General features: G+C 46.1%; 1 protein-coding gene across 12 annotated transcripts in view; it reads left to right on the forward strand.

Annotated features, from left to right (window-relative positions):
* Positions 1-15,145, forward strand: part of MYCBP2 (MYC binding protein 2) — a 3,160,061-nt gene that overhangs the window by 901,950 nt on the left and 2,242,966 nt on the right. For all 12 annotated transcript variants that reach the window (XM_069639721.1, XM_069639717.1, XM_069639718.1 and 9 more), the window contains one exon: positions 7,287-7,378. In XM_069639721.1, coding sequence (XP_069495822.1) covers positions 7,287-7,378 — 92 coding nt within the window. The remainder of the gene's footprint in view (positions 1-7,286; positions 7,379-15,145) is intronic.

Below are 15,145 nucleotides of genomic sequence, written 5' to 3' on the forward strand. Positions count from 1 at the left end.
TATGTGGATCGCACGAAGAGTTTTCGGAGGACATCACAGCTATTTGTGAACTTTGGACCTGTGAATCAAGGGAAGGCTCTCTCGAAGACTTCCATTTCCAGATGGCTCTCCGGCTGCATCATGCACTGCTACCGGTTGGCTAACCGACCGCTGCCAGGCCTTCCGAGAGCCCATTCGACCAGAGCGATCGCTGCTACTACTGCGTTCCTATCTGGTGTGCCCCTGCTGGACATCTGCACGGCTGCTACGTGGAGGTCGACGCACACCTTCACGAGATTCTACTGCGTCGATCGGAATTCCAGGGAGGAGTCCAGGGTCGGCCAAGCAGTGCTGCGCAACCTGTTCGCTTAAGGTGAGCCTGGTGAGGAGATGCTTAATGTTGAGTTTTTGTATTGCTTAATGTTGAGCCTTTTGCCACCCCCCGTGGTTGTGCATGTGTGTACTGCTATGTATTCTTATATTCATGAGCATGTGAATCCATGCCAGACCCCATGCTGGAGAAGGAACAAGTTACTTACCTGTAACTGTTGTTCTCCAGCTTGTGTCTGGCATGGATTCACATGCGAACCCTCCCGCCTACCCCTATGCGGCTCTTCACTTGGTCATACTGCCACTTCACGTGCTACCAAATCTGAAGATGGCTGCCAGAGGCGGGGCTTAGGGAGATGGCAGTCATTGGCTGTCGTCAGTATGACACAGAGATCAGTGATTGGTTACTACTACGAAAGACAGATCAGAAACAAAACTGATACTGATTTTTCTTTACCGAGGATTCCCAGCCTGACGGGGAATATTCATGAGCATGTGAATCCATGCCAGACCCATGCTGGAGAACAACAGTTACAGGTAAGTAACTTGTTCCTTGTGCGCCGTGGCGTGCTCCCATCAGTCGCTGGGCTCCCTCATCCCACTCCTACCCAGTCCCTGGTCTCTCCCCACCCCATCACACACCCTGGGCTCTCCCCACTCTGCTCCCACCACTATCCCATGGTTCCCGCCCATTGTGCTCCCACCATAGTCCCTGGGTTCCCCCATCCCGTTCCCAATAGTCTGAGGGCCAATGGCGGCTGGTGATTTTTTTTAAGTGGAGGGGGCATAACTATTTCCCCCAAAAATGACATGGCGACCGAGCATAGTGAGGGAGCCCGAAACAATAAAGGGGAGTTTGGGGGGCGGGGGGGTTCCCCTTGTGAATTTATTTTTAATAATGGGTTTAACCAAAAAATGGGTAAATAGCCGAACAGTTTGCAATTGGTGCTGGGGGGCCCAGGGGGCAGGCATGACATTTTTTACTGGACATCTATGATAGATGTCCAGTAAAAAAATACCATCCCTGACCCCTGGGCCCCAATGGGCCTAACACAATCAACATGATTATGTGTGTATGCAAGGCGCTGCACATTCATACAGCAATCACTCTACCATTCACACAAGCATCCATCACCATACACTCACTCATAACATAAGCATACACGAATCCATACACATGTTTAAATAAAAACAATTAACCTAAACGTACCTTCTGCATTGGCCTGCGTGTGGGTGCTGAAACGCCCTACTCCAGGCTGCTCTGTCCGTATGTGCATGGAGGCGCAGGAGCTCCCCCTCGGACATACAGACATGCAGTGCCCCAGCCAGCATTTCCAATGAGCTATGCAATGCTGGCGAAGCAAAACGCCCCAGCACTTGCATGGCTCAGTGAGCATGTGCGGCTGGGGAACTAAACTGAACTATCAAAGGGAAACCGTGTTTCCCTTTGACAGTTCAGCCAGCCCAGGAGCACTCCATCAGCTGGAAAAAGCAGCTGAGGGAGTGCTCACTGTCACTGGGCTGGCTCCTTAGCTCCTCCATAATGGGTGAGGGGCCACTTGGTGGGCGCCCCCTCGCCATTATGGATGAGCCGCCAGGCTCGGACTGGCCTATAGGGAAATGCCTGTACCAAAAATGTGAAATGCTAGTGTGGATCAGTCAAAATGGACCACCGTTTTGGCCAATGTGAACCAGTTTGATGAGTTACTTAACTATGCAGTTAGTAATTTTGACCATTGTTGCTAATACATCACAGTTTACTTACATTTTAACACAAAGCAACCCCTTGGGTACTATTGAAACAGTGGGCCTCATTACAACCCTGGCGGTAGCTGTGCCGGTAAACCGGCATGGCTGCCGCCGGAGTTGCATCCGGTTCCGGCACCCGCAAATGGGCAATTATCGTGTCATGCCGAGTTAAGCGGAACTGATAATTGCCTTTTCGCGGGTGCCGGTACCAGTAGATCCCCATTCGAGCCCCATAGGGCTAAATGGGATTGGGGAGCTCGGATGCACGGCACTAATAACGGTGCCGGTGCATCCGACGAGCTGTGCTCGCGGGTGCCGCACGGCCTGCCAGGTCAGACCTGCTGGGCTGTCGGGCACCCGCGAGCACAACTCTTACTATGGCGGTACGGTAGCAACGGTGCCGGTAGCTTACCGGCACTGTTGTTACCGTACCACCATAGTTGTAATGAGGCCCAGTCTGTGACTATAGGAATGAATATCCATTTACAACTGCGGGCCACTTTTTCATTGTTGCCTGAGACAGTTTCATGCTTCAGCCCGACCATGTGAGCCACCCCTGCCCATTTCTTCCAATCAAAAAAAATAAATGTTTTATATTTCATGCTGAGCTCTCAGGGCCCCCCAGGGATGCACCTGCAGACCCCTGGGGGGGTCGCGCCCCACAGTTTGAATACCGCTGGCCTAACCTCACGAGGGCAGTTAACCCTAGAATAGAAAAACTATTCAGGCCAGTCCCCACAGACCCCCTGTATACCCCTTCAAGAGGTAATTCCCCTCTTAAAACAGGGGGACTACATGGCAACATTGGATATGAAAGATGCATATGTTCATTTTAAAATGCTCCCTGCGCACAGAAAATATCTGTGAATCAAAATAACGGGAGTACAGTACCAGATCAAGATACTCCCCTTCGGCATCGTCTCAGCGCCAAGAGTATGCACAAAGGTACTTGCAGTAGTGGCAACACATCTGCGCAAACAATCAATACCTGTATACCCTTATCTGGACGTCTAGCTGATCACTGGGGAATCTCCTCAAATTTGCAGACAAAACGCACAAAAAAATAATAGACCTTCATTTCAATTTGGGTTTCTCCATCAGCGAAAAGAAATTAAGTCTAATTAATCCCCAGCCAAATAAAAAAAATTCTGGGAGCAATTCTATAAACAAAAGAGAAGCTGGCTTTCCCGTCAAACGAGAGAGTACAAAACATGCTGTTGCAAGTATCTCACTACAAGGCCGGTGGCCAGATAACTGTACGCAAAGAGCTTGCTTAGGATGATGGCCTAATACATTCACTTGGTTCTACATGCGTGTCTGCGCCCAAAGCAGGAGTGGTTAGCGAAACAATGGTCTCGGGCAAGCAGTCAGTGGGATGATCTAGTGGTTGTTTTGCTAACCCTGGTACAGGCAGTTGGCTGGTGGTCCAGGGACAACCTGCTAAAAGGAAAACCCTTGAGTTCCATCAGCATAAACTATCCTAACTATAGACGCTTCATGCGCCGGATGGGGCGCCCACTTCCTACACCACACAGCACACGGCCAGTGGACCAGCGCTACAGCCCAACATCGCATCAACTTCTGGCAGTTCTCAAGGTTCTTGAAGCTTTTCAGCAACATCTTTCAAATCAAACCGTGCAAGTCCTCACAGACAGCACCACTGCCATGTTCTACATAAACTAGCAGGGAGGAACACACTTGGTCTGTTCAAACTATCTCAGAAAATATGGAAGTGAGCTCTCAAGCGGAACATCCTAACCTCTCAACCTGTTGCAGGGGAACTCAATGCTCTGGCAGACTCTCTAAGCAGATACCCTCTACCCAGAAGAACACAAGTGGCAACTCAACAAAGATATCCTTGACAGTCTTCTCCCGATGGTGTCATCCCCCCGTTAGATTTGTTCGCCACAAGCCTAAATGCCCCATGCCCAGGCTTGGCGTCCAGTTTTTCCCAACAAGAGTCCAAAGGCAACGCCCTATGGAGGAACTGGTCAGGGAAATTTGCTTACGCTTTTCCTCCAACACCACTCAGCAGGATTGTGCACAAAGTGCACCAGGAACAAGCAACTCTAATCCTGATTGCTCCTATGTGAGCGAGACAACCTTGGTTTCTGCATCTGCTCAGACTTGCGATGTGCGACCCAATCAAGCTACTGTGTCCCTACAACATGCTAACACAACACAAGGAAGCATACCTCCACCCTTGTCCTCAATCTATGAACTTGGCAGTTTGGCTCCTGAAGTCATAGAATTTGCCCACTTAAATCTTCCACAAAGGTGTATGAATATTCTAAAGGAGGCACGGACACCCAACTCCAGGCACTGCTATTTCGACAAGTGGAAGAGATTTGTGATCTGGTGCAGGTCACAACCCTACACCCAACAGAATGTTCCCAAGCTAACATTCTACATGACATGCTTTATCTACTAGACTCCAGCCTAGTATTCAACTCCATCAAATTACACCTGGGGCAATGTCAGTTTACACCATTTCACAAAACAAGGTGTCCTGGTGGAAAGTTCCTGTCATTAAAGCATTCATGGAAGGGGTAAAGAGGCTATACCCTCCCACCGGGTTGGGATCTTAATGTTGTGCTCTCCGAGCTCTATGCACAAGGCCAGCCTAAAACATTTGACTTACAAAACTACAATCCTAGTAGCCATCAGCTCTATAAGAATAGTCCGTGTGCTACAGGCTTTGTCCGTAAAAAGACCCTTTCTTCATAATCCACAAAGACAAAGTTGTCTTCAGAACACATCCCAGGTTTTCGCCTAAGTTCATTTCAAAGCACCATGTTAATCCATCCATAGAACATACTACCTTCTTTCAAAATCCATCTAATTCAGCTGAAAGAAGCCTTGATAGACTTGATGTACGGAGGGTGGTCTTGTACTATGTGAACAACACTGAGCCCCTAAGGAAAACACACCAGCTCTTAGTTTCCATAGCATCTGGGAGAGAGGGCGATCCCATTTCAAAGAACGCCATTTCCAAATGGATAGTCAAGTGCTTACAGCTCTGCTATTCCCTATCAAAGAGTTTTACCTTTCACTCCCACGGCTCACTCTACCAGAGGTACGGGAGCCACCTTATCCTTCATTGCAAACGTCCCTCAGACTCTCTTTGCAGAGCTGCTACATGGAGTTCCATTCATACTTTCACACAGCATTATTGCATTGACACTCACTCTAAAGCAGATTCACAGGTGGGACAAACGGTTCTAAAACATCTACGTGCTGCTATACCTTCTCACATCCCTCCTCCTTCTCCAGATAATGCTTGCTAATCTATGCAGACCCTGTGATCTAAGCAGATCTGCAAGCCTCAAAGGGATACATTACTCATCGTAATCGTATTTCTGATGCTTGTATCTGCTTAGAATCACATGCGCGCCCACCCTTCCTCCCCTGTGGAGTAGAAGGTGTATAGATGTTTTCTGGATTATCTACGCTTATATGCTTTATTACATCTGTGCTCACCCTACACATGCTACCTCATGCCAGAAACAAAACAATCTGAGGGACCTTGACGCGTTAAGGACCATAGGAACAGTGAAGGGCGCACTATGGATAGTATTACTGGGACGCCCTGTCGATGTCCCTTTTCAAGTTTCATATTCAACTGTATTACTCAGCAGCTACCACTAGAAGACGGCCTATTCATTGCATTTGAATCTAAGCAGATACAAGCATCAGAAATATGATTACAGTGAGTAATGTATCCCATATTGTTTCAGTATATGTGTATTCTCGTATTGTATAACCTATCGGACTTAATTCTACCAATCTGCCAGTACACCCCCTGCTAACAGTGATGTGCAACTGCTCTGCTATGTTGCACATTGAGTGAGTTTTGCCTTGGTGGAAGGCAAAAAACCTCCCCCCTTAACATAGATCTCTTCACCAGAGAGCTGTCAAAGTCTGCCTAACAGGCAGGTAGATGGTGTCCTTTACCCCAATCACACACTTGTTCTCATTCAGAGATTTGCCCCTTGCCATTCAGTATTGGCCACCACACACACATATTTGTTGGCACCTTTGTAGACTAACTCAGGAAATGTGTATTCTAGAGGAATGCCAGTCAGCCATCCTACTCGGACATAATCCGCACACTCCTTTGGGAGCTCAGACCAGGAGCTCACGATAGAGAATTTCCTAAATGTTAATACCTGCTCTCTGCCCAATCTCACGGAAAGGCAACATAGTGGCTGCATGGTTGGCTATAGAATTCCCCAACTAGAGAATCTAATTTGAGAAGGGGAGAAAATAATAAATGGCTCTGTCATTTCATCGTGGGATGATTTTTCACGGAGTTTTGCAAAAAACGAATCAAATTTTTTATTTTGGGGGTCCCCCCAGCACCCCATCCACTTTTGTTTTTTTTATATGATCCCGAACAGCCACACCACAAATATATATTATTCCAACCCCCCCTAAAAAGAGTTTTGTTTTTGGTAAAAAAATTCGCAGTAAAAAACACAAAAAAAATCCTGTGATGAAAGGACGTTATAACACAATAAATATGTATGTGTGTCTAATAACAAGGCATAGAAATAAATCACACCTTTTTTAAGCAGTGTCCAAATTCTGTGTGGTTCTGCTGTGCACAGACATGAATTGGGGAGAGGGTGTTGGTTTCTAGGAATACTTACTTTTGGAGATAAAAGACCCTGCATGTCACATTGGGGCAGATTGCAAAGCCTGACAATCTGCCACATCCATTAAATCTCTGCTTCTCACTCACAGGACCGGCTAACTATTGCTGTAGGTTTTTTATGTTCTCCCAACTAGTGTTCAACTGCAGATAAAACATAAAAAGTTGTAGAAATTACAATTTTCTAACAATGTAAAGTATAATGACCTACATACTTCGCACTGCATGATGGCAGTAGAAATCAGTTGAAGGTTCCTGGTATGCAAACCGTGGACGCAATCCGTTTTTCTACCCAACATTAATGATTCTGTTTAATTGATGCAGGCCTATTGGGTGTCTGATTTGTGTAATATTGTTTGTTTACTAACTAACCTATTTCACAATGAATCATATTTGTGCATTAATACATGCATTATCTTCTAAACCGTTTTTCCATTTGGCATCTAACTTATTTTTGTTTAATGGAAAATTCCTAGATTTTTTTAGTTGATCTATTGCTTCTGAATACCTGGGAGATTTGCTATGATGCTAATTTTAAAGACAATAATATATTTCTGGCTATTTCCATTTTCAGTTATTTGAGTTGGGTCCAGATGGAGGTGATCATGAGACTGATGGTGACCTTCTGGCTGAAACTGATGTCTTGGCTTACGACTGTGCTGCTAGGTGAAATTTTGTTATCCATCATTTGAGCTGTGATGCAGTACTTTGTCTGATAAAGAGCTAGTTTTCCTTTTCAGATGTGTTGATATGATTGAATGTAATAAAGTTGGATTATACGTGTACATTCATTTTAACAATACAAGTCAAAGTGTTTTAAGTTTGATGTCTAATGGATTCCTTCCTTCTAGAGCACAGATTTATCCTCATTGACATTTTATTTCCATTGCCAGCTGTTTTCGGACTTTTTGCCACCAAGGGGCAAAGCGTTGATACACTGGACTTGACATTGGGCTCAGTGCATATATGGAGAGGCCTCACCCGATGACCTTGGTTCCTTTTTTCAGTGCACTCAGTAAGCTTTTGGAAAACGCCACTAGATTTTTCTAGATACCACTGCGTTCATGCCCAACCGCTCCATCCAACCCCTCCAGATCATGTGCTTTGAGCACATTTCCATGTCGTATCCCACAAGCTGTGTGTTTATACTGACTTGTGGAGGGTCACAACACAGATGATTGTGGTTCCTGTCAGTCCATTCACATCAAGGCCCTCCCTGATTGTGCCACAAAACGTTCCAGATTATTTCCATATGGGTCGAAAGTGTAGGCCTTGGCAGTGCCAAGGTGTGGAGCCAAGGGAGGCAACCGTTGAAGAACCAGAACGCTCTTTGGCCAGGAAGAGGAGAAGAAACAGCATATGAAGAGTTTGAGGTTTCTAAGTGACACAGCAATCGCCCTTCTTTGTCCTCCATGAATCAGTCATCACTGGAGCTTCAAGGATACCTCTGAGAAATCAACACCTACACAACAGGTACATTTGCCCACTAAGGCTTTGACTAAAGCAGAGTGGGGGCATTTTGTTTTTGCATGTTTTTTTTTACGAAAAAATCCATCAATTTTTAAAAATTATTTTCTTTAATTTGTATTTATTCCCAAACACCCACACCCCCTAATATATAATTTACTAACCCCCCCTAAAAAAATACGATCGCTTTTTCAGAAAAAAATTTGCAGTAAAAAACCCTGCGAACAAACATCCCACGATGAAAGGGCGTCGTACCTCATACAGATGCTTGACATCTTTGCTAAGGAGTTGGCAGCAACCTACAGGGCCCACTGCGCTTTGATGCCGGCAGATATATCTCCCAGACTGCCACTGCACACTTGCCGCCTCTGTTACGGCTCTGCTGATTGGTCACTGAGCCATCCTGGCTTAGTTTGGCTATGTTTTTGGCCATCGAAGCATCAATGTCCACTCCTTCCCTTTCAGCACTGCCGATTGCACCAAGGACTCATTGAAATACACTTGTTTTTCTAGGCATAATTCCTCTAAAGATATACCCAAATGTTTGATAAAGGGAGGTCCTCCCTACTGGTTGGGATCGACTTTAGTTCGATGCTGTGGATTTCCCCAAGGTATTCTGTAGGAAAGGGAGAGGATCTTATGGACTTGGCTCAAGGCCTCCATGAGGTGAGTGGTTTGGATGCTTCTTAGCTGGATACTGCCAAGCTGCACTGTTTCAGAGGATCGTTGCCAAGGTTGTGGAGACTTTAGGGCTTTCTGCTCCTACTAAGCCTCAAGTCCAATTCGATCTGGCAGATATCTTCCATGAGGGTTCCCCGTGGGAAACTGTGAGCACTTTTACCCAGGGGGGCCCACACATTTTGACAGCTTGGGAAAAGCCAGTGTTGGTCTCTGCTGTGCAAGGTGACCTTCCTAAGAAGCATTGTCCGGCCTCTGATCTGGTTTCCTCTCCACCCACCCTTTAGCAGAGTGCTGGGTGGTTCAGCCTGCTACTTCAGAGCTGAAGACCACGTCCTTGCATCCCTGGCACTCGACAGAGAACAAGAAGCTGGATGCCATGGACTGCAACGCATCTGGGATCCTTGCGATGAAGACTGTCAATGTCACTTGCGCATTGGCAGAATACACCTATGGTCTGCGGGGTGTGATCTATGGGACAGCTGAGTAAGATAGATTTCTAGAATCTGGCCTGGTGGACAGATTTTAGGAGGCCACCCTAATTATAGTGAACAATTAACTCTGAGTGGTTAGCCAAAACCCAATCAAGGTAGCAATGGAGAGCAGACAAGGCTATTCTCCGGAGAGTGCCAGTGGGGTCAGGGGCCCTCGGTGCGCCTACACAGTATGGCACACAATTCAATTTGGACAGTCATGTATACAAACATTTATTATAGGCCTACTGAACACACTGGAAAATGAATCTAAGAGGTAGTGTTATCGCACAACACGGATACAAATATAATTATATTGCAAAGATACAATCACACTGCAACTCTGTCCGTAAAGTGTTGTTTTAATGCTTGTTTGCAGAAGGTGAATTGGCTTCAAACCGGCCGACACATGTTTCGAGCACTGCTCTTCTTCAAAGGCTGAGGTATTGTAACACATAGTGCATGATTGGTATGATGATAATGAATAACAGCGTGTAACAATTGACATTTAAACATCAGAAAGGTCAGCACAACAAATCAAGTTTGCATCAGTTATGGTGCCAAACACATTGCCATTTCAAAATATAATGTCCAAATTTGGATTCCAAAGTAAAGGATACATTAGGCGTCATCCATTTCATATCCCAAGATAAACAAAAACAGTAAAACAAGAAAGGAAAATAAGAAATGAACAATACAAAATGTAAAAGCATATGTCTCAATAAGTCTACATCTTTCAATGCAATCCTACAACGTGTAAGTGTAAGAAATCCCATAAAGCAGGCTATTTGACCCATATTCATTCTCAGTAGAAGAGGATTACCTTGTCCCAGATCAACCAGTCTGTCGAGCATTGTCTGCAAGGCTTTCTGGGGCCAGGGCTCACACTATCTACAACTCTCTCTCCCTAAATATCTCCTTCTAGAGCCCTCCGCTCGTTCTCCAACTCTCTTTGGGTGAGCCGATTCTCGAAACAGAATTTGGCTGTAGATCTCTTTCCTCGGCAGGTGCTTCCCTCTGGAACTGCCTCCCTGCCTCTCTCCGTCTTAAGCCTGATCACCATAAATTCCAAAAACTCCTCAAGACCTTCCTCTTCTCTTCCTCCTTCTCTCTCCCTCTCCCTTGTTAACACCCTCTCTATTCTTTCCTCCTGCCCTCCTACCTCTCTCCCTAACTCAGCTCGGTTTGCTGACTGGTCGCCTGCTGCACCACCAGAGCCACACTGGTCTCAAGCCCCCCCACCAGTCGCACTTGCCCCAGGGCCTCTGCACTCCACTCCCCACTTCAGCACTTCTCTTACTCCTTTCTTGAGAATAGTAACCGCTCGGCACTTAACCCAGGGCCTTGGAAATGGCACACGTGTTCCCTCTCCCCCCCCCCCCCCCCCCCAACCTCACTCTGTCTGGCCGTTTTGTTTCCTAGAATGTACTTGGCCTGGTCCGCCAGGCTTAGTACGGTAATTTTTTGTATCTGTATGTCCCCCTCCTTCTCCTCCCGCCCTGATCTCCTTACCATCTATCGCGCACTTGCACTATTTTGAAATCGTTGTTGGCCGGGTACGGCAGCTAAAGTGTGTCTGTTTCTCCCTCTCCTCCCCCTTGCTTCTTCCCTTTGCACTTGTAGTAAGGCTGTCAGGCCAAGTTGCTAGTCATTTTTGCAAGATCATTCGGAAGCTTCAATGCCTAAGAATGACTCTGTATTCCCCTGTTCCCTCCCCGCTTTGAAGTACTTCACCTGTGTATAAGCATTCTATAAATTTACAATTACACAAGATGGTTTGGCTTCCTTGGATCTCAAGGACAGCTACTTTCATGTTACTCCAACCCAAACACAGTGAGTACCTGAGGTATGTTGTTGGTAATCCCCACTGTCAGTTTCAAGTCCACCATTCAATCTTTCCTCTGCACCTAGGTTCTTCACCAAACCTTTGACGGTGGCTGTGGCCATTAGCCAATTCAAAGCTGTGGCGTAGACATGGTGTCGGAAAATCTGTACAGCACAGCTTGGGCTACTCCCTGAATTTCACGAAGTCTCATGTTTCTCCGTCTGTCATCCTGCTTCATCAGAACGGTCTTGGGCACCCGCCTGGCCAAGGCCTTCCCTGCTGAGAATCTGGTTGCGAACATCCTTCAAATGGTGGTGCATGTCATGCCAAGAAGCTGGCCCAGCGTCTGCCTTTTGTGTCTTCTGGGTCTCATGGCCTCCTCTATCTTGGTGGTGCCGGATACCCATTTGTTCATGTGTTGCTTCAATGGCTACTTAGTTGTCAGTGATTTCTGTTCCAGGACAACATTGTTGGAACTTTTACAGGGTATCTTGAGAGCTTGTCTGGTGAACCCTGCGAAACAATTTGCTGAGGGGGTGTTGTTGCGGCAGCCTTGGCCCCAACTGACAGTAGTAATGGATGTGTCTCTAGGGGTATAGTGTGCTCACCTACTGGATCCTACTGTGAGCAACGGGCACCACAATCAGAGCTGTGGGCAATCAGGCTGTCCCTGATTGCATTCCTCACGTCAGTACAAGATGAGACTGCTGGTCTTGGCAGATAACACCGATGGTCATGCACTGCTTCAACAAACTGGGAGGTGTGGGTCTTTGCCTCTGTGCAAAAAGCCATAAGAATGTGGTTCTCGGGCTCTGGGGCATTACTTGTCTCTGACGTTGGCCATCTTGCTGGGACAGAGAACATTGTAGTGGAGTGGAAGCTCTTCCAGGAAGTTTTGGAGGCGATCTTTGCCTTTTGGGGAGCAAGAAGTGCGAGTAGTTCTTTTTGAGAGTTTCCTAGGCAGGGATTTGGGGGGATACATTGATGTTTGAGTGGAACTTCAATCTCATCTGTGCTCCTGTCGATCCCTAACATTCTACTAGTTCTGAGGAGACTGGCAGTTTGGGTCCACGTTGATTCTAATCACTATGGACTGGGCCCAGAGGACCTGTTGTCTGCAGCTTATGGACATGCCCATCTGCCCCCCATGTGCCTTCTGGCGATGGTGGGTTTGTTTTCCCTCTGGGGTTGGGGGGGGGGGGGGCGGGGTGTGTCCTCAATCCGAGTCTCACCAGGCTAAACCTGGTTGGCGGCGCAGAGGCTGGTGTAAAAGGAGTGGGTTTTATCTGACAAAGCTCTGGATGTACTCCTTTCTGTTTGGATGCCGGCCTACAAGTCCATCCATGCATTCAGGTGCTGGAAGTGTTCGGTGTGGTGTGTGCAGAAGGACTTTCATCTGTCTTACCTCCTCTGTTCTGGTAATTCTACTTTCCTTGTATGGATAGGCCGGGCCTGTAGATTGGCACTGTGAATGGGTACCTGCCCTCCACATTTGGCTTTAAAGGGGCCCTGAAGAAGGTGTTTTCATCACAATCCTTTTCCCCCAAGCCTGTTCCGGCGTGGAATTTGAATTTAGTTTTGACTTTACTTATGAGAGCTTTTGATTTAGTCCCTGATTTCAAGTTCAGTGTGACCTCTCATCCTTAAGGTGATTTTTCTTGTAGCAGTCACTCTGCCAGACTGGTTATTGAGCTCCAGGAGTTGTCTGTTAAACCTCCCTACTTGGTCTTCTCCAAGGTAAAAATGTGCGAGACAGTCCTTCCTGCCTAATGTTGTCATATTTTCATCTCTCTCAGAAGATCAGTTTTCTGTATTTTTTTTTCCCCCTCCACATCACCCCTTTAAGGATGGGGAGGCAGTTCCTTTAACTGGACCTCTTGCATGCCCCCCCAATGTTACTCAGCCGAAAGGACATCAGAAACGATGACCAGCTCTTAGTCCTGGATGGTAGTGCTCATGCGGTCAAGACTGTGAATGAAGAGACCCTGTCCCGATGACTCATCCTCTGCACCTCTGAATGCTTTGCTCTGGCTGGGAAAGATGTGCTTGATGGTCTCAGTGCTTACATCACTAGGAACCTGGCTTCCACCTAGGCCCTGCAGAACGGTGGGGGATTGCCGGCTGTTTATGAATGCCTAGATTCCATGTTCGGGCAAGACACTTGATTTTCTTGCTATCCTTCCTCATCTGAATTTTGGTACTGCTATGGGAGTAAATCGTAGATAAGAAATCTACTAGAACAACAAATTACTTACCTTTGGTAGTTTTCTTTCTAATAGTTTAGTCCTTCCTCTCAATCTGCCTTTGTTGGTGGATAGCTTGTACACCTCATCTGCTCTGCGGTCTCTCAGCTGTTAAGTGCTGGCAAAAAAGGGCGGATCCGAGATCATGGGGCACAGTGGCTCCATATGTACTTGCCCCGATATTTCCTTAGTGGACCATGCAGCAGTGCCGGTTGGAGAAGATGTGGAGCTGCACAGAGCCCCCGGCGGTGAAAAGGTTTATGAAGAGAGATGGCGCCAGAGATAGAATTTTAAAGATGAGGAATCTGTGGCGGGCGAGGGGTAGGACTAATCCATCAGAAAGAACATTACAGAGAGGTAACTAATTGGTTATTCTCCAATCTGGCCTCTACTTCTTTGAATGGCAATTGCTTGACCCTCCCCTACTGATGCCCGTGGTTATTCCTCCTTCAGTTTCGGAGCCAATCTTTTTCCATCCTTCTCATGCGCACCTCCTGCTTCAGAAATGTAGCCTGGAGCTTAATCCGGTTTCGACTAGAGAAATCTCTCCAATTTTTTTGCTTCTGAAACTTAAGGAAAACTTAATATGGGAAACCGGAACCGTGCTCAGGTCACCTAAAATCAGTTGGGAAGGTTACGAGGACGTGTATGACAAACCTAACTGCCTTTTAACAGTAAAAATTAAAACACATATTTTAGGACCTCTCCACCTAACATGCTGGAGTCACTCCTGCTAACTTGAATGGTAACAGGGACATGATAGATATGCCTTTGTGCACTGCCTTTATCATCAAATCCCACCAGGGAATGAATAGTGGATAAGATTAGCTGTGTTTTTTTTCCCCACACTAATCCGCAAACATTTCGCTCTTCTATAACCTGGTTCATAGATGGCATTGAGGAAGATCAATGTGATCAAATTAAATTGTGAATATTTACATTTTCATCTTTAACCAGCCATAAGAAGATTCTCAAAATGATGGCGATGGCACATCACAGATTACAAACTCATAGTTACCATTTGAGTATCATTTTCAGCTGACCATCGAATGAAATAACCTGTCTCTTGTGGCCAGGATTTGTGCACTGATCATAGTAACACCTCGTTCTAATCGTAGGTCCCTGGTCGAGGTGGCCCGTCTCATACCCAAAAATCTTTTACAGATGCAACTTTCCAAGATCTTAATAATTTAATAGCCTTAAAGCACAAGACTTCTAACCCATGATAAATAGTTGGCAATTTTTACATTTTTAATATCAGAGTTTTCAGGGAACACACTCTGGCTGTATTAGAAAAATGGTAATTAAAAGGCAATGAGTTATTTTCACTTTGTTTCTAGGGTTGATTTGGAATTGGTAAGAATTGCTAAATAACAAAAATAGTTTTTGTTTATTTTTATTTATATAGCGCACCTGACCCAGAGGTATCTGGGCGCTTTAGAGTACAGTTACATGAATATGGCAATCAGTTGTCAGAGGGTAGAGTACATACATTCAGATGGGTATAACACGTTGGCAAAGGGTAAATTACATACATTAATACTAGTCAAATATAGATATTTGTCTACATACATGTAATACGCAGTAGTTATTTAGTTCTTGCTAAGTATCTAAGATATAACGCTTCTCCTGAAGTTGTCGAATACTTGTATGGTCCTGATGTCAGATGGGAGGGAGTTCCATAGTTGGGAGGCCAGAACCAGAAAACTAGATCTGCCCTAGGGACCGTCAGGCAGGAAGTGTCTGT

The sequence above is a fragment of the Ambystoma mexicanum genome, chromosome 7q (genome assembly GCF_040938575.1).
Source record: "Ambystoma mexicanum isolate Mex_15411 chromosome 7q, UKY_AmexF1_1, whole genome shotgun sequence".
Taxonomy (NCBI): Eukaryota; Metazoa; Chordata; class Amphibia; order Caudata; family Ambystomatidae; genus Ambystoma; species Ambystoma mexicanum.